At 37.9% G+C, this 22,478-nt stretch overlaps 1 protein-coding gene and 1 long non-coding RNA gene across 4 annotated transcripts in view; one reads left to right on the top strand and one right to left on the bottom strand.

Moving 5' to 3' along the window:
• LOC309478240 overlaps window positions 1–22,478 on the top strand; it is a 117,171-nt gene that overhangs the window by 19,963 nt on the left and 74,730 nt on the right. The window lies entirely within an intron of this gene.
• Window positions 1,769–20,507, bottom strand: LOC309478203 (uncharacterized protein). Of its 3 annotated transcripts, XM_082141818.1 has the most exons (4): window positions 20,394–20,507; window positions 7,690–7,712; window positions 4,330–4,618; window positions 1,769–3,953 (listed from the first exon to the last, which is right to left on the bottom strand). In XM_082141818.1, exons 2-4 carry the CDS (start codon window positions 7,702–7,704, stop codon window positions 3,871–3,873), a joined length of 387 nt encoding a protein of 128 aa, XP_081997944.1. In that variant the 5' UTR covers window positions 7,705–7,712; window positions 20,394–20,507; the 3' UTR covers window positions 1,769–3,870. The 3 variants fall into 3 exon arrangements, 1 of the variants encoding a protein (XP_081997944.1); XR_014198853.1 differs by lacking the exon at window positions 20,394–20,507 and adding an exon at window positions 5,651–7,527 and having other exon boundaries at window positions 1,769–4,618; window positions 7,690–7,714; XR_014198854.1 differs by lacking the exon at window positions 20,394–20,507 and adding an exon at window positions 5,651–7,530 and having other exon boundaries at window positions 1,769–4,618; window positions 7,690–7,714.

Below are 22,478 nucleotides of genomic sequence, written 5' to 3' on the forward strand. Positions count from 1 at the left end.
TTTTTTTTTTTGTAGTATTTGCTTCACCAAAAAAATTTTTTTTACAGTGTATAATATATGTATACTGTATATTACTACTGGAGCTGCTATAGTTTCAAATGATTATTAAACAGAAAGTACAAACTATGCAAGTGCGTCAGCCCTTCCAGCGACTCAGTGTCTGAATTCACTCACTCGTTTTCATTCCATTCAGGGGACTATATTAGTGGAATAAAGTAGGGAATAGTGAATGAGGACCGATGTTGCCCATCCCTGATCTACTGTGATAATTATATTCATCACAGTATGTGTTTGCTGATGAACTCTTACTGCCAGGTGGGTCAAGCTCTTTGCTGTATCGTCTCAGGTTTGATGCCTCCAGATTCAGACTCGTGATCCTCTGGCTTTGAATCTTCCTCTCTGCTCTCTGCTCTCTCCTCTTTCATCTAGAGATTCCACAGCAATCATCCATGACACAAACATTTGATATGTACAGTAATTTCAGTTCTTCTCTGGTGAGAAATATCACATTATGAATGGTAAAAAATACTCACCACCAGGACAAATGTTGCTTTCTGATCCACTGAGATGAGTGTCTCTCTTGGCCATCTATCTTTCTTTGGCTTCCAATTCATTTCTCTTCTATCCAGGTCCGTTTTTTACTTAAGATTTGTTACTCATGCCAAAATGGTCGACCACATACAACATCACAAGAACATCCATGCTTGAACTGCACAGTAACAGAAACTCATTTACAGGAATGTCATTTAAAAAACATGCAAAGCATTAAAACCATAAACCTTAAATCACTTGACTATTGTGTGATATAGAAAGTTACCTTAGTTGTATCAGTGCCATTTTTTGTTATGATAAGAACAGTGAAGTCTTTAAACTCATAAGGATACAACTGAAACAGCCACAGAAGCAGACATTCTTGCAAAAGAGGATTCACTTTTAACCTGTTAAGCTTCACCAGTGCGTCGGCGCACTGAGGCATTTTTTTTTTTTTTTTTTGTGTTTTGGATGTTTGAATGTTTTGGATATTTGGCCTCTTCCATTTTCAACAGCTGATGAAATGATATAAAGCTTCACTAGACATTAGTACAATCTTCAATCTGAGGTATGTCCATTCATAAGGGCGAATGAATGATAGATAAATTAGAATTGTTATTTTTGGGTGAATTATCTTTTTAACTAACAAATGCCAATTCTGTAAGAAGATCATCCTCCAGGAAGCGACATCATTTTGATGGAAAAACAGCATCTCAGACTTCAGTTAGTAGGCCTATTATTAGTAATGGACTTCTTGATTTATGTGATGTTTGTGCTATTAGTTGGTTTGTCTCAGTTTTTACATAGAAATAAAAACAGACATGACATCATTGCTCTGAGTTTAAATGATTTTATTATACAGCTTACAGCTTTTGCCAAGAAAAAAAGTCCAATATAACATAGAAAACATTAGCCTGGCAACAAATTTTACAATATTTATTTCAGACAAAAAAAAACACTCTTGAGTTAACTCTTGTAACTAAAATGTCTTACAGCGCAGGTCAGTTTACTGACTATGGCTAATAATACAATACTATGAATATGAAAAAAGCAGTAGTGTTTGTAGTGGAGTCCACTAGAGGCGAGTTGCAGAAGAACACAAGTGCAGTTCATTTATCGTAAGAGGTTAGCGACCCCTAGCGGCGAAAAAAATTACATATTGTAGCTTTAACTATTGTGTGCCTAATGATAATGATATAACCCATTTTATGGAATGATAGTAAAAAATACATATATGTTAATCAATTAAATATGTATTCAATTACAATTAAGTTATTGGTGTAATCTTAAATGTCGTTTTTTTGCCCCCTGCAGTGACTAGTACTTTGCAGCTAATATTCAAGTTTTTTTCCGCAGTAAAGCACATTCCACAAACAATTCAGTCCTACTGTACCTTTACTAGCGATATAACACCAAATATAGAACATTTATTCACAAGACAAACACGCTAATAATCCACATGAAACTGATGATCCACTTAACATTTTTAACTGCATGCACTGACATTCCACGATAGGCTAAGGTGCCTCATGTGATCCAAGTAGCCGTTACGCTTACTCCAGTGGTAAGAGATACAGACCCTCTCATCTCCCTAATATAAGACCATCTCTGTAGTGACTAAACAAGACACACCTGTGAACACAATCAAGACAATTAACCAATGACAACATGACACAAGAGACTAGGGAAGCACATAGCAGGATCACATGAGGGCAAGGACATCACATGACAAGACAGGAAACATGTTCCCAAAACAAAACTATACGTTAGTGTTTACACAGTTTTACAGCTACTTAGTTTTAGTTCATAAAGTACATTTCATATTCTTATGGAGATTAACTTTAACCTGTGAACTTTATCCTATAAACATCTTAGGGCGTTCTGGGCGTTTGCATGGTCACATGACTATCATAAACCGCTTTTCCGCCGTCGGGCCAAACCGTTCTCATTCCGTGCCAATATGGATATGGTTTTATTTTCTACTGTGGGGCTGATAATGGAGCTCTTTGGAATGTAATACAAATGCATCAGTCTTGGTCACGCAAGATGTAAATAACGACCTTGTTATGGAGGGTGATCAGATATTTCTTTTAATTGTATTATTCATTTGTGTTTATGTCGCTCATATAGTGCAATTCGTCAACTACAGAGAAACTGGCAGCCAGGCAACAGATAAGTGACCAATCCTGAGCTGCGACGTCACTACACGTTTTCTTCCAGCCCGGTTCAGCGCAGTTAGACAACCGTTTTGGGAATTCCGGGCCGAGAACGGTTGTAAACGTGGCGTGCCGAAGCAAGCTCAAGTGGAACTATAACTGGAACAGTTCCTTACTGTTCTCAGAACTGTTTGGCTTGACAGTGGAAAAACAGCTTTCTGAACCATTCCTGCAAACACACATTATAGTAGACAAGCCACCTTTATATAGCGCTTTACATAATAACTATTGTTTCAAAGCAGCTTTACAGTGATAACAGGAAAATATTAAATTATGCAAACAGAGTTCATTTCATCTGTACTGCAGCTATAGAAGAAAATAGTGTCATTATTCAGCTGAAGTCACTGCAGTGTTGATTAAGTTGTGTTATAAAGATCATCAATTATTAAATTAGTTAATTCCATCTAGCAGCTCTGCAGAAAACAGTGATGTCATTGTCAAGCTCAGTTCAGTTCTCATCCAATACTGTCAGTGGAGTCAAACAAATAATATTGAATATTAATTCTATTAATTAAATATGAATTTAATACAAACAAAACTTAGGCATTTTCTTTTCCCTTCAAGGTTGAGTCACAGCAAATCACTGGAACAGAACAGGAAAAAAGCATCCACATAGAAAACTCAAGCTCATATAAACTTCTACTTAAACTTCTATTCAGTATTTAAACAGCAGAATAAAATTAATAAGAACAAAACCAGAATGAAAACTCTTTCTCTCAAATGTAATAAATAACCTAAATAAATAAATTACAAAACAAGTGCGTATTTATTCTCTGAAAGCCGGTCTAGATGAGCTAAACAAGTGGCCATGCACAACTTTTGTTTCAATTGGACTGAATTCATTCCGATGGATGAATCTGAGTGTAGTCTTTATATGCGATCGGATTGATGTGCGCGTTTATATCAAGCAGGGTTTCCTGCTGTTTCTGCAGTTTCGTTAAACAGTTAATATTTATCCATTTCTGGTCATAATTTGGGGGGCATACAGGTCTACATTTACATACAACTATGATTAACATTTTACATTTAACTAGCAGATGATCTCATGCAAAGTGACAGTTATGTATTCATGTTCAAAGGGTTAAAATGCAAATAACTGTCAGTTGATGAGTCAATTCAACCTTCACTGGAAACCTGCAAAACCCTTCATCTCCAATTCGAGTCCATTGCAGGGAGAAGCTGTAGGTTTGTTCTTACTTTCAGACACTAATGGAAATAAACAGACAGACAATTTAAGTGTCACATGTTATTAAGAACATTATTAGTGAAAAAGAAAAATCAGATCAAGAGAGAGGGAAAACCTCCCTGTTTGACTCAAAGCATGCATTGCATGTGACAATGCTGTGAGAAAGGTGATCAATTGATATTATCAGTAAATAAATTAAGTGGGAGTGGGTGGTGGAAGGATCCATGGAGGAGGTAGCAAACAGGTAACCAAGGAAAGACAAACTAAAACTTCAAAACGAAACTAAACGAAAACGAAAAACAAATTGGCAGACCTTGACAATTGTATGAAATTAAAATGATTTTATGATCCTCAAGCATCGCATGCATCAATCAAAATAAATACTGTAATTCTTACAGTTAGGACGCTCTAATTCACTGCTGTTACTTCGCTTAGGTTTCATTTCTTCAGCCATTCTACCCAGTTCGTTCTCTGTATCTTCTGTTTTCCAGTACCGTGATTTTATATTCCACTCCATCAATCTTCTCTCCAGGTCTCTCTCTCTTTTATCCAGTTCTCTCTCTCTTCTATCCAGTTTTCTATACAGTTCTCTCTCACTTCTATCCAGTTCCCTCTCTCTTCTCTCCAGTTCTTTTTCTCTTCTGTCCAGCTCTCTCTCTCTTTCTTCAGATATTCTTGGATATGACTGTATGGTGCAACATTACAAGCTTTTTTATCCTTTGCTTCTCACAGATTCTTTTACATTTACATTCATTAATTCATTAAAGGAGAACTCCGGGCAATTTTTAAGTTAATCTTGACCGTTAGACCTTTGTGAGTACTATCTATAGAAAAAAAAAACGAACCGGATCGGTGCTTGCAACACGGAGCTGCTACAGCTAATGTCCAGAGCTCCCACTCAGCTAAAACGGCAGTTATGGGGGCATAAACATATGAAGAAATGGAAGAAATGGTTCGCGTTTGTGCCGTTCCGAATTGTGGCAACAGAAATGGAAGGATAAATAAAGTTTACATTACCTCCACAGTGGTTGCACACGTCTTCGTCCACGGAATGGCATTTTTCTTCAACCGGCCCCGCTGTGTTGTGTCTGTGTAGTCATCCTTGTCAAAGTGTTCGCTGCAAATGCGGTAATCTTTAGCGTGTAGTACTTGTATGGGAGTTTGCACATCAAGTTGAAGTACAACTAGGAACAAATGCAGAATCTCGAGGTCATGGAAAGGAAGACGAAAAAAAGTTCTTGTATTTTCGCATTCTGTTGCCACAATTCGGAACGGCACAAACGCGAACCATTTCTTCTTCACTGCTATTTACCCTTTTCCGGCTACAACTGAGTTCCCACGTGACTTCAGCGCGAGACTACAGCTAGCCGTCTAAAACACTATTTAGGTGAATTTAAACAATGGCTAAGTTGCTAAACGCATCTTGTTGTCATGTAAGGGCCCTGTTCATGTTGGACAGACATTTTAATTGCATTTTGTGTCTGTTAAGAGGCACAAATACACTCTTTAGGTTTATGCCCCCATAACTGCCGTTTTAGCTGAGTGGGAGCTCTGGACATTAGCTGTAACAGCTCCGCGTTGCAAGCACCGATCCGGTTCGTGTTTTTTTTTCTATAGATAGTACTCACAAAGGTCTAACGATCAAGATTAACTTAAAAATTGCCCGGAGTTCTCCTTTAATCATGCAAAAATCATGCTTTTATCCAAAGAGACTTACAGTGAATTCAATGCATATATTTTTATCTGTTTTTATCTTCCTGGAAACAGACAATGTCACTTGCCGCTTTTCCATAGCCTCGGACCTTAAGCTGTCAGACCTTTCCACTGTCGGGCCAGTAGCCCCGCAGCACTGCTGTTAAACAACATCACACAACCTCACCATTTCACCAGCTGACTGAAGACTAGCTAGATCGCAAAATGAGCATGACAGAAGCAAACATTTGGTTACATGAACATTTTATTATGCTTTTTCACTTTTTCAACTGTGTAATGTTGCTGCTTGAAGATAAATAAGATCTGCAAATTTACAAAGATCAAAGTCCACTCCAAAGGGAGATATTTTAACAGAATTCACTTTTCAACAACTACAACGAAACGGCTCGTTTGACCAACAGCGTGTTTTTTCCAGATCTTATGAAGTCATAATATTCCTCCCACCGCCCACAGAATACACAAAAAAGTTGGCGAGGCCTGGTTGAGCTGCATTAGAGAAGATGAAGAGTGTTTTCGCTGTTTTTCTACCCCAGAAAAAAGTTTGTCCTATGGCTGACAAACTGAGCGGTTCAAACACTGTTCCTGAACATTATAACCTCAACGTTTGTCTGTGCGCTGCACATTTTACGGCGAACAGCTTCCAGAAGAGAGTACAATGCAGGCCATATACGCACAAAAGCTTCTCCTGAAAAACAGAGCCATTACCATTTTGTGCTAATGTTAATGCATTAGTCCGTAATCAACAATGGCACAGGGAGGGAAAAGACAGATAAAACATGAAACCAAATAAATACACGATTATAATCATGATTTGTCTATGTTCTTCAAGCAGTCTTAAAGATTCAAGCAGCAAAAAACCCTGGCCGTTGGCCCAGAGGAAGCCCCGAAAGTGACAGTGGAAACGCGACTGGCCCTGGCACGCCCGCTTTTGGCCCGACAGTGGAAACACAGCAGTTGAACCTGTGAGCTTGTCTCTATAGTGTAATGTTCAAGTTGAGCTAACGGGACACTCCTCATTGTCATACTGTCATCTCTCTAGCTTTGGAAACATACAGCTTCATTTTTATGTCTTCTAATTCTGTCCGATTTTTATCAGTTTATTATTTTCCTCACATTCGGCATTAGATTCTTAAAATAAGTTTTTGCTTCTCTGAAACACTCCAAATGTTTTGTGAAAAAGAAGTTCTATTTGCTTTTGATGGGATGTGACACACTGTTTGCATCTGATGTACAGCTCATCATCTATTCCATGTTTGAGTATTGCAAACTTCATTAAAGGTGCAATGTGTAATTTGTTGCGGCATCTAGTGGTGAGGTTGTGAATTGCACCCAACAGCGGTGACAGTGGCTGACAGGAAAATATGAGAACAGAACAACCAACATACAACATCAAGAACTCACAAAGACTGAAACTAGACACAGGGCTTAAATACACAGGCAAACAAGCTAAACAAGATAACAAGGGGTTGTGGCTAATTAGAAACTCCTGGGGAGACTAATAAACAAGAAAAACTACAAAGGACTGCAAAACATGGCACAGGACAGGAAATGACAAGTCCACACAAGACAGGAATCATATCAACACCACTGAAAACATAGTTATGTACAGTATATGATATTGTATTTCTGTCAACAGATCCTCCCAAATATTACGCAATGCACCTTTAAGTATGAACCCAAACCTCAAAGGTGCCAATATTTCAGCAGCAATGAAGGATGAATTCAGGTAAATTGAGATTTTGACTTTTTTTTTTACATTGAAAAGACAAAAAAAGTCAAAAGTCTAAATTTTCTCTAATTCACCCTACAAAAGTAACTTTAAAAGTTTAATAAAATATTCACACATATTCCTCATTTGTAAGTCACAATGGATCAAAGCATCTGCTAAAAGAATTTTTTTTTTTAAAGTAAAGTCTCACAACTTTTATTGTTATTAACAACTGTATCATTTATGAATGTGAATTATGAAGGTCATAAAGCTGAATTTGGGTAAACTGCATCAAATGTTTAAATTATACTTTTTAAAAAAATAATATGACTCACCTCTGCTGCCCCCATTTTCACCTGTAAATAAAAATACAGTCAAGTCACAATGATTTTTGCCTGGCATTTCATTATCAAAGCTTATTTTAGCAGAAACTGTTGTGTCAAATCTCACAGGCTGCATCTGAAAGCTGCCTTGCTTTGAGATAAAAGAGACATTATAATTTTTTTTTTTTTTTTTTTTTAAATTACAAATAAAAACAAAGCTATGTATTGAATTTTTTATCTACAGATGTTAATAGATAGTGTAAAAAAAAAAAAACATTTAAAAATGTATTTTGCATGTTTTCTTTTCACTAGTCTGAAACAACACTTTATAGGGAGACCTAAATGTTATGGTTGTAACATTTTTGACATTTCTCTATATCCTGGAGTTCTCTTAAAGGTACAATATGCAAGAATTTTTGCCGCTAGAGGGCGCTAAATTCCAAACAACAACAACGGCGTAGCTTGATGACGATGTGAAGGAGCGTGGAATGATGGGAACTGTCGTTTTAGACTCCACCGTGGATGTAAATCAGTCAGACGGGAATCGAAAAATCATGTTCATGGATGATGAGGCTAAGTTCTATTTTTATAAATGTTGCGTTTAATGACATGCTTTTTGTGGCGAGGGGGGCGTGGTTCAGCGCGGTCTGTGATGGGAGAGAAAAGAGACGAGCAAGTAGGTCAAGTGCAAATGCACCTGTGTCTTATTGCAGTGATCGGCGTGGAGAGACCGCTTATAAGCCGCGCTGGAACGAGAGAGAGACTGGAGAGAAAATTGGACGCAGAGGAAGAAAACCGGTGGATCCGAGCTCTCATTTTTGAACTGTTTTGTGCCGTCGCGGTTGCCACAGTGAATGCGCGTTGTGCATTGCGCGTTGTGCTTTTGTTTGTTTTGCTTTATTTTAATAAAGTACGAGTCCCAGTCACGCCGACGCGTCTTCTTCCTTCCTGACTCTTAAACCTCATCACACTTTTATTTCATTAAAATGAATTAACCGCAAGAAAAGTAAGGTTTAATACTTCATAGATGTTACTGTATTTGTTGAATTCATTGTTGTGATAACGCTGCGCAGTTTTACATGTTCTAAACAATTGTTGTAAAAGTACATTCGAACATGCCCACATCATTTGCCAAAATACTGATTAATCTTTATGTATAACACATGCTATGTTTATTTACATGGCCATAAACACCAGACGTGATAAACAATGTCAATAAACTAAACACAAATCTAAAGCAATAATACTTTCCTTACATAAACATAACTATTACCGAATGCTACATTTGGAAAATATAAAATTAAGCATGCTTTGTCGACAGAACCAGCTGCAATCGGTAAAGAATAATTGTGTCCCATAACGACTGCAAGAAACAAGCTAAAGTTTGTAGCTTGATAGACGCTACAACTACAACTTTCGCATTTGTCCAGGACTCCACGCAGTACGAGCGGAAACCGAGGGTGACGCGGATATGACGCAATTGACTGGCGACTCCCAGCTCCCCCCTGCTCTAACGCCCCGTTTCCTTGGTTAAAATCGCAATTTTCTCACGATTTAAAAATAGTTGGAAACATTTGGGATATTGTAAGTAATCAACTTAACAAAATATATAACACTGGCCTTGAGATTTTGGGATATTTTAATGCAAAATTCTTACATATTGTACCTTTAAGCCAGAGCATTCAAAATGTTATTCAAACTATTTACAAATGTTAGCTATTCAATGACATAGCTGTTATCTTTGCAGCACAAACAGAAAATGCATGGTTTAGTTTCAAACACGAGGAGTGAAAAGTTACAATTCACCCCATAGTCCAGGTTACATACCCTGGGATGAAATAACATTATAATATCCACTGGAGTGTAAAATTATGAAATAAGGATTATGACAAAAAATGGATTTTGAAAGCTTTTTATTCAACACAGACTTATTAACATATTTGGTGTGTGTGTGTGCGTGTGCGTGTAACAAAAATTGATAAAATGAGCAAATGTGCACCAGCTTCAACAATTGAGCACTATTTGTGTGTCTGTTACATTCTGTTACCTCCAGGAATGTGGTTGCATTAGCATCATCATAATAAAACTGAATAACGTGTGTGTTATGATGTGTATTAGCATGTTTGCTTCTGTCAGTCATAGTAACTGGCCACCAGAATGCTACACAATTTTGCCACAGATCTTAGACTTTCCCAGCTCTTGTATATCATCTGATGCTCTCTTCAAAATGCTGAGAGACGAGAGATCACGTGACAAAGATGGCCGCTTGAGTCTGGAGCTCCCCTACTCGACACTGATAAATCAACCGTTCAAGTTATAGCTTCAGTATAAATCAGTAATACCTGTTCCCTAGGTTCGTTTACTAGTGTGTGATGGCTAAACGACAGCTTTTACCATTCTCTCCGGAGATAAAACGGCTGAAAGATCCAGATAATGAAGCGCTGCACAGCATGGTTTCCGAGTGATCGACTGTCCACAAGTCCAGACAAAGTTATTATAGGCAGGAAGAAGACTTTGTTATTGTTCTCTGCTTTCTGCCTTCTCATTCGGTTCATTCGAACATTCTTTTTGTTCCTTTAATGTTCCAGATGCAATTGCTGAAAGATGAAAGCTTGTAATTCTAAGCTTTTTTTGTTAAATATTTAAAGCTACACTGTGTAATTTTTTAAGTTGATTCTTAGCAAAAAAACACTTTGTTCTTTCAAAATGATATGTGCTCATTAATGTGTAATTACTTCTACCAACTAATCAAGTATTCTCATAAGCGTAGAAACTGCCATTTAGAATACATATGAGCGAGTCGCTCGAATGGCGGCAGCCATGTTGGGCCTCCATCTTGAAAATACATTAGCCAAAGAGGGACATACCAGGAAATTCAAGATTTGCCTTTCGCGTTTTTACACACAGTGGCATCGTGACGAATGCGAGGGGGAGATTACTCGCGATTGCCGGCAGATTTGAAATAATACGGCCACCGTAGGAGTTAAAACACCCTCGGAAAGGGAGGGGCTAGAAAGTAATATTCAGTTGGTAGTCATATACAATTTCACCGCTAGATGGGAGAAAATCCTACACAGTGTAGCTTTAATATGTCATGAGCTATTATGACTGATTTATGACTTTTTTTCCCACTATGGAAGTCAATGGGGTCAGCCCTAAAGGCGTATGGTGTTCCCTGGGCTACTAATATACTTCCACATCCTTTGTGGAAGTGGATGACTATAACACCCCCTCAAGTGGCCAAGTCTCTAAGGTCTATAACTCTATTCTCTTTCAACAGTACTCCTATATACCAGCTATTTACTCCTGGGAAAAAGAAGTAACAATCAAGCCTGATTGGGATGTGGTATGGGACAGATGTTTCACTGCATTTAAAAACCTGGCACATCAGATGATCCACTACAAACGTATTAATAGCACGTACATTACTCCAAGTTTATTGTATAAAATGAAGATCAGATCTGATCCTTATTGGCATCTATGTAATAACTCAATAGTAGGTTCTTATTTGCATATGTTTTGGGAATGCCCTAAAGTGGTACCTTTATGGACCCTGGTATGTACTGTCCTCTCTGATATTTCACATCTAGAAATAACCCCTTGCTTTTAGATAACTCTCTACACTACAGCTAAATATTCATCAAAAGAGGATCAGCTTCTGCAGTAGCTATTGGCAGCAGCTACTGCAGTCAAAAAGGCTATCTTAAAGGGATACTCCACCGAAAAATGAAAATTCTGTCATCATATAAACAACATGAGGGTGAGTATATGATGACAGAATTTTCATTTTTCGGTGGAGTATCCCTTTAAAGCCAATCCTATGAAGTCCCTAAAGGGACATAGTGTTGGAAAAAAATCAAGGTCTCACTAGGTATAGAAACATCCAGGCAGGTGTGTTTAGGCAAGTTGGAGCTAAACTCTGCAGGACAGTTATGGAGCTTATAATATGACAAAATGATTTGAATTTGAATTGTGTAAATTTGAATTATTTGCAAGTGTAATCTAACAAAATTGAATTTTAGGTGGTAGTTTAAATAGTTCTGAATTTGATTTTTTTTAAACGAATATTGAACGTTTGAAATTTAACAAATTGAAATGTTTTTATGGCTGAATTGTATAGACATGTATTTTCAAACAGCTAGTTTTTTTGTTCTGAATTCGTATAGTGCAAATATTCAGTTTAAAAAAATACAGATTAAAATTTTCAAGATGAAGAAATTCGGAACTTCAAATTCAGTTTTCTAAAATTCAAGTTCAAAAATTCAGATCTTACAGAAAGTAGGTCACAGGTCATCCACAGGGAAGAGTAAAGGATCTCAGATAAGTCGAACAGAGCATTTTGGCTGCACTGCAGTAGTTTTCTGCTGCAAACGCGGTGGTGGTTCAAGAGAATCCGTGTATCTTTCGTTCAGTCGTTTTTTTTATTTAATATTAAGAGTAGAAAAATGAGAAAACAGCTTGAGTATTAGATTTCTTCTAATATTCTAGTAATAATAGTCCGCTGCAGCAGTTGCACGGAGCTTACAAAACGCGTGTATTGCAACTATAGGCTACATTTAATTTTCTCATCAAACAACTAGACTAACGAATGGCTCGGCACAACAGAAGAGCTTAGACAGGGCTTTCTCTCTGTGTAGACCAGCAGTTGGTCTGAATTTGCTATAACCTATAGCCTATTTTCTCGACTGTATAGGCTAAGTCACGTTTTATCATGAAACACGCTGTGATTAATTCCAAAGTGACTCAGGCATATATAATGCATTTAACGTTAAATAATCTAAATGTTGACTTTCAAAAGTAGGCGCGCCAAGAAGGCTATTCTCTGTATTTTGGTTCATTTTTGGTGAGCGCCAGAAAGATCTAAAGAGACCGAGACGCGCTAAAGCAGCGCATCATGTTGTTTTATTTATTTTTCAATGGCATGATATTGTGTAGTCATTTTGAATGTACACAAATAAAAATATACATTTTACTGTTTCGGATGATGTCATATTATCTGTATGACTAAATAACAGAGTATTAAGTTATTTCCCAGCAGTGGAACAAATCCAAGTGATGGCGCTCGTGCATCGCGCTCTCACACAACATAGGCCTAGTATCAGTTCTGGCGTTGCTTCATATCGCAGACTGTTCATTATCAAAATGAAACACAGTCAACCAAACATATAAAAAGTTATTCTGCATAATTTAATTGGTCTGTTGTACAATATAAAGGGCAAGCTGTGCCACACACAGTCCCACTCCAAACATTTCCCTTGCTGTGAAGACGCTGATTTAGCCTATAGGCCTACGTGTATTTTGGGACTCGACTGAAGTATGAAGCCTTCTTTATATTAATAGTTAGCATCCACATGTTACATTGCAATGAAAACTTTTGACTGAATGAGAGATGCGCGACCGTTTCGATTTAAATAAATTTGTTTAGGCTTGGCGTTTATAAAGGGCACAATATAGGCTATTTTTATAGTCTGTAGCCTATATATTATTTTATTATAGCCTAGCCTACATACTTATATTTCATTCTTGTTGTTTTCTGCATTCATTTGTCATAAGGGAAAGTAAAATAGGCAACACATAGCCTACATGTTAATAGTGTTTATCATGTAAATGTTGTATTTTATTTACAGGTCTTTTACACTATTGCTGAATAGGCTAATATAAAAATAAAAAATAAAAATATTATGACGCCTTTCTCTCTCAACATGATCCGGTGTGACTTGCACTCATGTGCATGCGACTTATTTTCTGGCAAATACGGTCAGTTAAAAAATGTTGCTGTATTGTTACAAAATGCATAGAGTGGAGACCATTTGGGCAAAAAAACAAACAAACAAAAAAAACATATTGTGTTCATTACCGCCACCCACATTTGGGCTTAATCACTGTTATTATTAGAAAAAAAAAAAAAAAAAAAAAAAAAAAAAAAATGTATTTAGGTGTAGACAAAATCAGTTACGTTTATTTATATATATGAACGTACCTCGCATTTCCCGGACACTAGCCGTTAGTCTACTTCTTTGGCCTATTTTTTTTAGCTGGCCAGTTCTCAAAATCTGTGTGGAAAAGCTGCGGAGCGAGGAGAGAACGCACAATGGCTTTGCTTTGGAAGTTTTTTTTTTTTTTTTTTTTGGAAGTTTAGTTGCCAGAGAAAATAACACACCGTTTTGTTTAACATCAATTGATACTCAATATGAATTAAATAGCCTAAATAAATATAATGTCAGAGAATGCACAAAGCGCATCCTTTTGAGATGTAAATTATAATACATTTTAATAAAACACACAAGGCCTACATCATAAAACTCAGAAGATTATGTATTTTAATATATTATATTATAATACAAATAAAAAGGCGTCATACTTCAGTCGAGTCCCAAAATACACGTATAGGCTAAATCAGCGTCTTTACAGCAAGGGAAATGTTTGGAATAACAAGTAGGACTGTGTGCGGCACAGCTTGCCCTTCATATTGTACAACAGACCAATTAAATTATGCAGAATAACTTTTTATATGTTTGGTTGACTGTGTTTCATTTTGATAATGAACAGTCTGCGATATGAAGCAACGCCAGAACTGATACTATAGGCTATGTTGTGTGACAGCGCGATGCGCGAGCGCCATCACTTGGATTTGTTCCACTGCTGGGAAATAACTTAATACTCTGTTATTTAGTCATACAGATAATATGACATCATCCGAAACAGTAAAATGTATATTTTTATTTGTGTACATTCAAAATGACTACAAAATATCATGCCATTGAAAAATAAATAAAACAACATGATGCGCTGCTTTAGCGCGTCTCGGTCTCTTTAGATCTTTCTGGCGCTCACCAAAAATGAACCAAAATACAGAGAATAGCCTTCTTGGCGCGCCTACTTTTGAAAGTCAACATTTAGATTATTTAACGTTAAATGCATTATATATGCCTGAGTCACTTTGGAATTAATCACAGCGTGTTTCATGATAAAGCGTGACTTAGCCTATACAGTCGAGAAAATAGGCCTAAGGTTATAGCAAATTCAGACCAACTGCTGGTCTACACAGAGAGAAAGCCCTGTCTAAGCTCTTCTGTTGTGCCGAGCCATTCGTTAGTCTAGTTGTTTGATGAGAAAATTAAATGTAGCCTATAGTTGCAATACACGCGTTTTGTAAGCTCCGTGCAACTGCTGCAGCGGACTATTATTACTAGAATATTAGAAGAAATCTAATACTCAAGCTGTTTTCTCATTTTTCTACTCTTAATATTAAATAAAAAAAACGACTGAACGAAAGATACACGGATTCTCTTGAACCACCACCGCGTTTGCAGCAGAAAACTACTGCAGTGCAGCCAAAATGCTCTGTTCGACTTATCTGAGATCCTTTACTCTTCCCTGTGGATGACCTGTGACCTACTTTCTGTAAGATCTGAATTTTTGAACTTGAATTTTTGAACTTGAATTTTAGAAAACTGAATTTGAAGTTCCGAATTTCTTCATCTTGAAAATTTGAATCTGTATTTTTTTAAACTGAATATTTGCACTATACGAATTCAGAACAAAAAAACTAGCTGTTTCAAAATACATGTCTATACAATTCAGCCATAAAAACATTTCAATTTGTTAAATTTCAAACGTTCAATATTCGTTTAAAAAAAATCAAATTCAGAACTATTTAAACTACCACCTAAAATTCAATTTTGTTAGATTACACTTGCAAATAATTCAAATTTACACAATTCAAATTCAAATCATTTTGTCATATTATAAGCTCCATAGACAGTGGCCCTCCAGGACTGAGTTTGGACACCACTGACCAGGGGCGGACTGGGACAAAATTTCAGGCTGGGAAATCTAACACTCATCCAGGACATCCAATACAACCACAACAAATTTTGAAATCACAGACAACCCTATTTTTGTATAGCCAGCCCATCACATAAAAAAGGTTTAAATCCTTAGGCTGGGACGTGTAAAATAAAGGTTCTCTCTTGAACTGCACTTTCACTTCATTTTTCTTTTCATTTTCTTAATTTTCCCTGATATCTCTCTGTCTTTCACTTGTGAGTGTATGTTTACTTTATCAAGTAACTAAAAACAAACTCATTTTAAAAATAAACACTTGAACTTACATCAGCGTGATAAAAACTACAGCAAATGACAGAAACCATCTTTGGAAAAAGAGATATTTGAAGTGTAATTTATTTGTTTAGTTGGTCTCACGTCGCGTTAAAGGTGCTGTAAGCGATGCCGGGAGTCGTAACTTCTTGTTGACATTCGAATTGTTGTCAAACAAAACGAGATGGTGCTCGATGCAGAGCCAAATGGGAGGAGCTAGAGCTCCAGCTCCTCCCCTCGCTGGAGCTCCAGCTCCACCTTGCTAAATTTAGTGAGCGGGGATTCGCTGCAGCGTCAAATGGGAGGAGCTAGAGCTCTAGCTCACCGTTGCTGGATCTAGGAGATGGTGCTCGATGCAGAGCCAAATGGGAGGAGCTAGAGCTCGAGCTCCCCCATTTCTGGAGCTCCAGCTCCACCTCGCTATGTTTAGTGAGTGGCGATTCGCTGCAGCGTAAAATGGGAGGAGCTAGAGCTCTAGATCTAATCCCTCGCTGGATATAGTGGACAGAACATGATGCGCTATCAAGCCTGTTAATGTTAGTGCGAGTTCAACCGTGATAAAAAGACAAGTTTGTTTTGATGCGCAAGATGTTGGCATACATAATATTGTATTTCTCTAATATTTGTCATAATTTATTAATTATTTATCGTTTCTGTGACAAACGCGTAAACACTTAATAAGACCATTGCTCACACTATGCGTGTGTTTTTCTAAAAACTGTTGAAACTTTGTTTCTGTGTATTATTTTCTCTTTATTACGATGAACAGTTTCGTTGTTTTCCTCACTTTTAAAAGCCGATTTGTACAAAAGCGTCTGCTATATGATTATGTAAATTACTAGACTTAAAAGGCAATGTGAAAGCTTACTATCTGTGCACCCGTTTATTTTTTGTCCACTGCATTAAACGTGTGTTATTTGTGAATTAATCTAAATCATCTGATTAATTTATGAAATAAAAATAATAAGACTAGGTTACCTAATCTGCCCTTTTTGTACGTAAATGTAAAAGGCTACTCCAACAGGCCAGTTGTAATTTTTTTTGTTATATTGTAAATTTAAATGGAATATTGACTGTAATTTTGGATAGACTCAACCTTGATAGGCTATGCATTAAGCTATTTTAATGAAATGGAAACAAGCAGTCCAGTACTCTAAAACCAGCCATGTGACTTCCCACACTAAAGGAAAAACAAGATAACAAAATGTGCTCTGAGATTATCCACCCAAATTTGGGAGAAGATAATTTAAAAGTCACTTGCTCCACTCTCCCACAAGTGTTGAGTTGGATTTATTTGTTTCTATTAGCCTAAATTAGAAAAATGTTCATCTAACATAAAATTAATCCTAAATCTAGATAAAATGTTATAAGATAAATAAAATAAAAATAACATAATATATCCCAAGAACACAACACTTTTTTTCCACACAACATTTTTGGTATAATAAGATAAAAGAATACATTTTATGAATATATTTCAAGAACACACTTCACATAACATTGTAATATTTTACAAAACTCAATCAATTTATTTTCATAGTACCCCCACTGGTAGATTCAAGTTCAATTTGATTTTATTTATACAGCACATTTTATAACAGCCACTGATTGACCTAACGTTAAGTGCTTTACAGAACTACAAAATTAAAAGAGAATAATACTTACATAACAGCACAACACAGATAAGTGCAGCAAAGCTAAGAGCAGCCTTAAACAGGACAGGAGTAGCAAAAACATTACTTAAAATATAAAATAAGAAAACAGAAATGGCAAAAAAAGTATCAGACAGACTTATCAATAATAAAACAGAGATGGCAGTGTCAGACTCCGGTAAAAAGGAAGTTTTCAGGCGTCATTTATGTGTGGAAATAAATCTGATATGAATTGGATGTGCATTTTTGACCTGCCATTTAAGCGGACAGATCGTACATTCTGTCAATGCGAGTCGTACGTCATTAAAAATGTGTCTTTTTATAACTGTTCGCGGTACAGATATCTATAACAAATGAAACAACTCTTGTTGAATAACAGAGTATTCATTTTGTTCATTTGTGTGAAATAAAAATCGATCTGGCGCTGAAATATTTTGCTTTTGAAATCATGCTGAGTGTTCGTAGTCGCTGCTGCTGTCAATTTAGCGACAAGCAGTTTCTCTAAATAACGCTGCCTAGCATAATTATTTAGTCTCTCTCCTAATCCATATCTTTATCTTGGCCTCACTGTAGAAGTAACCATGGTAACTGATAGAGTTACCACCTAAAATGGCGTCGCCTTCCCGGAATGCAACGCTGCGGGAAAATATCGTGACGTAACTCTTTGATAGCGAGAAAGTTAACCTGCGCATGCGCGGCCCCACCCACTAAATCCAGCGTGGTGAAGCTGGAGCTCTAGCGAGGGGAGGAGCTGGAGCTCTAGCGAGGGGAGGAGCTGGAGCTCTAGCTCCTCCCATTTGGCTCTGCATCGAGTACCACTTGAACAAAACGGAGGCTAGCTAGACCCTCCCTCCTCCTCATCCCGTCTCCTCCCTCCTCCCCTCCCTTCCAATATTATCCGTGGTAGTCACTACAAACAAAGTTAAGTTTGACTGATACTTCATTCAATGTGTAATGTCGCTAAGTTAGATAAAGGGTTTTATATAATGCAGAACAGAATGCAGAAAAAGAGAAACATTATTTTAAAATCGTTTCTCCACCTGAAGCTATAACTATACAAGGACGCAATAGCAAGATAACGTAGCTTCGCGTTTCCCAGTGAGAATAAACAACGGCGGCGTCGTAAACAAATTTTGTCAAAGTTGTCAACAGCCTATAAATGAACATTCAAATCCATAACAAACAGTGGATGAAAACAATCATTCACACAAATTGTTGCCCTACTGTGAATTTGCTTGATCATTTACAATAGAGATTGATCGCTAGCTGCTAGAAACATAACGTTATATGTTGTATTCACCAAAGTTAACGCTGACTGCATAGTTCTAGCTAATTACATCCTTGTGTTGGTTTGGCGAACATGAACGTCAATTTAGAAAGAAATATGGATTTACCTGTTCTGCAAAAACAGAGCAACTGAATGTGGATTGGAAGCCCTTCTGCCGGCGGAGTTCTCGCCTCCTTTAAAAGGTTTTTCCGATGTAAATTCGGTATTTCGCGCGTTCCTTATCCTCGTCCCTTATCCTTGTCCCTCTTCTTTGCAATTTGTTCATCGGACACCTCTTTGGTCGTGTGTCGGCCATAATTCAAACTTCCCTCTTCATGCTTCTCTCTCCTCCACACCCACTTCATGTGCACGCACACTAACCCCCCAAACCCCACCCTCAAATACTTCTTGTCGGTGATTGGCTGGAACACTGTTTGTTGTGTTTCGTGGTGCGGGTGAGCCCAGTTTGTTTTTGTTGCCGTTTGTGGAGCCTGTGGTGTCTACAGAGACCGCGTTTTTTTACAGTGTGTTCAGGGGACAGGCAGCTAGCGGATAGTGAGGAGATGTTTGCTGTATGTGAAAAAAAAAATGTTTGGCCTAAAAAACGCGTGGCATCGCTTACAGCACCTTTAAATAATATGGGGAGGCTGAGTTTATACTAGGACTTTAGGACCAGTCACCGGAGGGCGATCCAGATGCCTTTTTGCCTGTAGTGTCTAGCCTTAATAATTATTAAAATACATCATTTTGGCATTGCCGAATTGATGCAGTCCTATTTTATGTTTTCATATTCTCATAAATTACTAAGCATTATTCTTTCTCTATAGTTCTCTCCCTTCTCAATAACTCTTGCAAGATCTGGCAACACTTAACATTTTCCTTTGAACAAACTCTGTGAACAAGAATGAACGAAAATGGCTATTTAGAAAAACGATCTATATAATAGCCTACTACACTATATGACCATGACAAACCCGAAACAAACGGCAGCAACTCTTTGAAAGTGAAAGTAAAAGGAAACGCTGTTCTTGCCTGTTCAGACCATAGACAGTATATAAACTGGACACAGCGACCCCATTGGATTCAACGGAGACAAGTGAAGTCAATTAGAAGCACTTACTTCCTGATGGTCGAGCGTACTGCGCAGACTCAAACTGAGCTTGACGACGTAGATGTGACGTGAGCAACCCGTCTGTCTTCTAGTAGCTGTGCCAAGAGAAATCTGAATCATTCCCTTCCGAATCTTGCAGAGACGGAGAGCGTGAGTAGGAGGTGTCCATGAGCTAGGAGCAGGAGAAACTTTTGCTAGGTATTCTGATTAATTACTTTGTCATTTTGCCTCCACTTCCCCCCGATTGAGCTCGAGCTTCTCCTCCTGTCCATACGGTAATTCTCTACTGTGCGACAGAGAGTCGTGTGGTTATGACGCAATCGTTAGCCTATTTTTACAAAAACTGCTTCTACGGGGCCATAACGTAAGATACAAGGTAATGGAGCCTTTTATACATTTTCGTGTTTCTTTAGAAATAAATAATGGACAAATGGAGTCTTTAAACCCCTCAGGTGTAAAGTTATTCGCTGTCAAAGTGACGCCAAAATGAATGGGAGTCAATGGGATGCTAACAGCAGGTGATGGTCCGCTAGCCAATGGCGGCGCCCGGGGAAACTTCAAAATAATATGAAACCCTGCCCCCCTGGTTCAGACGGACACCAGGATCCCGAGCAGCAGACAGATACTGCGTTTAACCATAGCCCGTCTACGGAGAGTCTGGCCTGTTGCCAACTATTTTCACAGGAAAGTAGCTAACGCCTTAAAACTCGCAGATATGTCATACGTCAATTAGCATATTCATGACGTAATCGCTTCGTACTTGCATTCTGCCTGCCTATAATGTGTTTTCTCTCTTAATGAATGCTCACATACTGTATTTAATATTATATTATATTATATTATATTATATTATATAGCCGAATGTCAAATAAAGCTGTTCTCATTTCATTTTTTTTTTTTTTTTTTTTTTTTTCTGACAAGAACGAGTAGCTATGATATAGTGAATGACTACATTTTTTTTATAGGCCTATGTGGAAAATTATCTGAATTGAGAGAGTTCGGGAACCGGATGAACTAAAGCTCTGTGATAGTGAGTATTACAATATTACGCACAAGAAAAGAAAGGAACTTAAAATGGTTAAACTAAATTCTTTAAATATAAAACAAAAGAAAAGCAGATAAGTGATAAGTCCGTGGAAAAACACTACTCATTCACGTCTGTCAGCAGCCGTGCGCTCAACATATGAACATGCTGCTGCTCCTCAGCCATTCACTGGTAGACGCAGCTAGAGAGAGTGACGGCGGGGAGAAAGCAAGACCTCGTGCTCGCAGGACAGTAATGGCAACATTTGAAGGTTACTGAGGTTTGTCCAAAAAGTCGCTAGATTAGTCACTAGTCGCTTTTTTGAAAAAATGTCGCTAAAGGGGTCTGAAAAGTTGCTAAAAATAGCGACAAAGTCACTAAGTTGGCAACACTGCTGGCCACTCCCTATTAAGTCCTATTGTACCGAATTTTGGTTGTACTTCCACCAGAGTTCCACTGGGGGCGATCGCCCATGAGTGCAAAATGAATGGGAGTCTATGGTGCTAGACGGCTAAATTTGTCTCTTTCACCCGATTGCCGTTGAGAAATCTCGGCATCCGAAGCGGGACCAGAATCAGTGGCGACTTGTCAATAGAGGGCGCTGGGGCGCCGCCCCCATCAAAATTCGAGAAATATACAAAAATACAAAAATAAAATAGTTCACTCATACGATGTGCCGGCTGGTAGTAAGAAGAGCCTCAGCATTTAATAAAAACTGGCTTTAATCTGTTAACTATTTTCTATGTTTTTCAATATGTTTCATGCGGTTTCAAGAGCGAGGGACACCGGACAAATGGATGTCTATCTGAGTCCTTCAATTTTCGGGTAGCATGTGACCTGAAGCTGGTCTCTAATTGGTTTCTTCAAGATTCTCCTCCGGACGCAGGTCGTTGCATCCCTGGCGAATCAGAATTGGATACATGTTATTTTATCCAATCTGATTGGTTCTTGTCACCTGTCATTCAACTTTACGCTCTTGGCCACTACTGCGAGTGCGCTGGCGACACCGTCAAAACCTTTCTAGGCTGACCACTTTGGTAGAAATAATGGCAGCAGTTTATCCAAATTCTGTAATTTATTTACAAAAAAAACTTTCAAAAATCCACTTTTCTCAGGTTATAATTTTTTGTCTAGTAATTTGAATGTTGTATTCGAAAGGAGATGCAAATAAATTACACATTGCTGGGTGTTAGATTTTTTAGAGTCACTTATTTGCTTTAAAAAGTCTATTAAAATGTCAATGACGTCATACACATCGTACGACCAGAGATACTGCTTACAGCAATCCTTCAGTCACTTTGGAGAGCCTACACTTTCTTTTCTCTCGAGAAATATTTTTCAGATAGATGTTTGAGGTCTCTTACCCCCGTTGTTGTCCAAAAAACTTCAGTGACAAAACAAAACAGGGCACTGCTAACATCCCATCCAGCCAGCAACCTCCATTTCTCATAACAAGCGTGGGTGAAGCTCCGGGTGTAGCGTTAGCTTCGTCCTATGTCACTGGCCTGCAACTGGATTTGTAAATCTGGATGGTCCGGTCCGAGATCCTTTATTCTTTTTTTTTTTCTTCCAGCGAAAGTCTTGCCTCCATTCATTCTGCACTCGTCCTGTGAGCGCCCTCATATGGAACCAGAGTGGAACTCCAAC

Source organism: Leuciscus leuciscus (genome assembly GCF_965113295.1).
Source record: "Leuciscus leuciscus genome assembly, chromosome: 16".
In the NCBI taxonomy this organism is placed as follows: domain Eukaryota; kingdom Metazoa; phylum Chordata; class Actinopteri; order Cypriniformes; family Leuciscidae; genus Leuciscus; species Leuciscus leuciscus.

What these genes read in the sequence shown, in the direction of transcription:
- LOC309478203 (XM_082141818.1), bottom strand. An exon ending in TGAATTAGAGCGTCCTAACT is followed by an intron (nt 3,954 to 4,329) that starts GTAAGAATTACA and finishes TATTTCCATTAG; the next exon opens with TGTCTGAAAGTAAGAACAAA.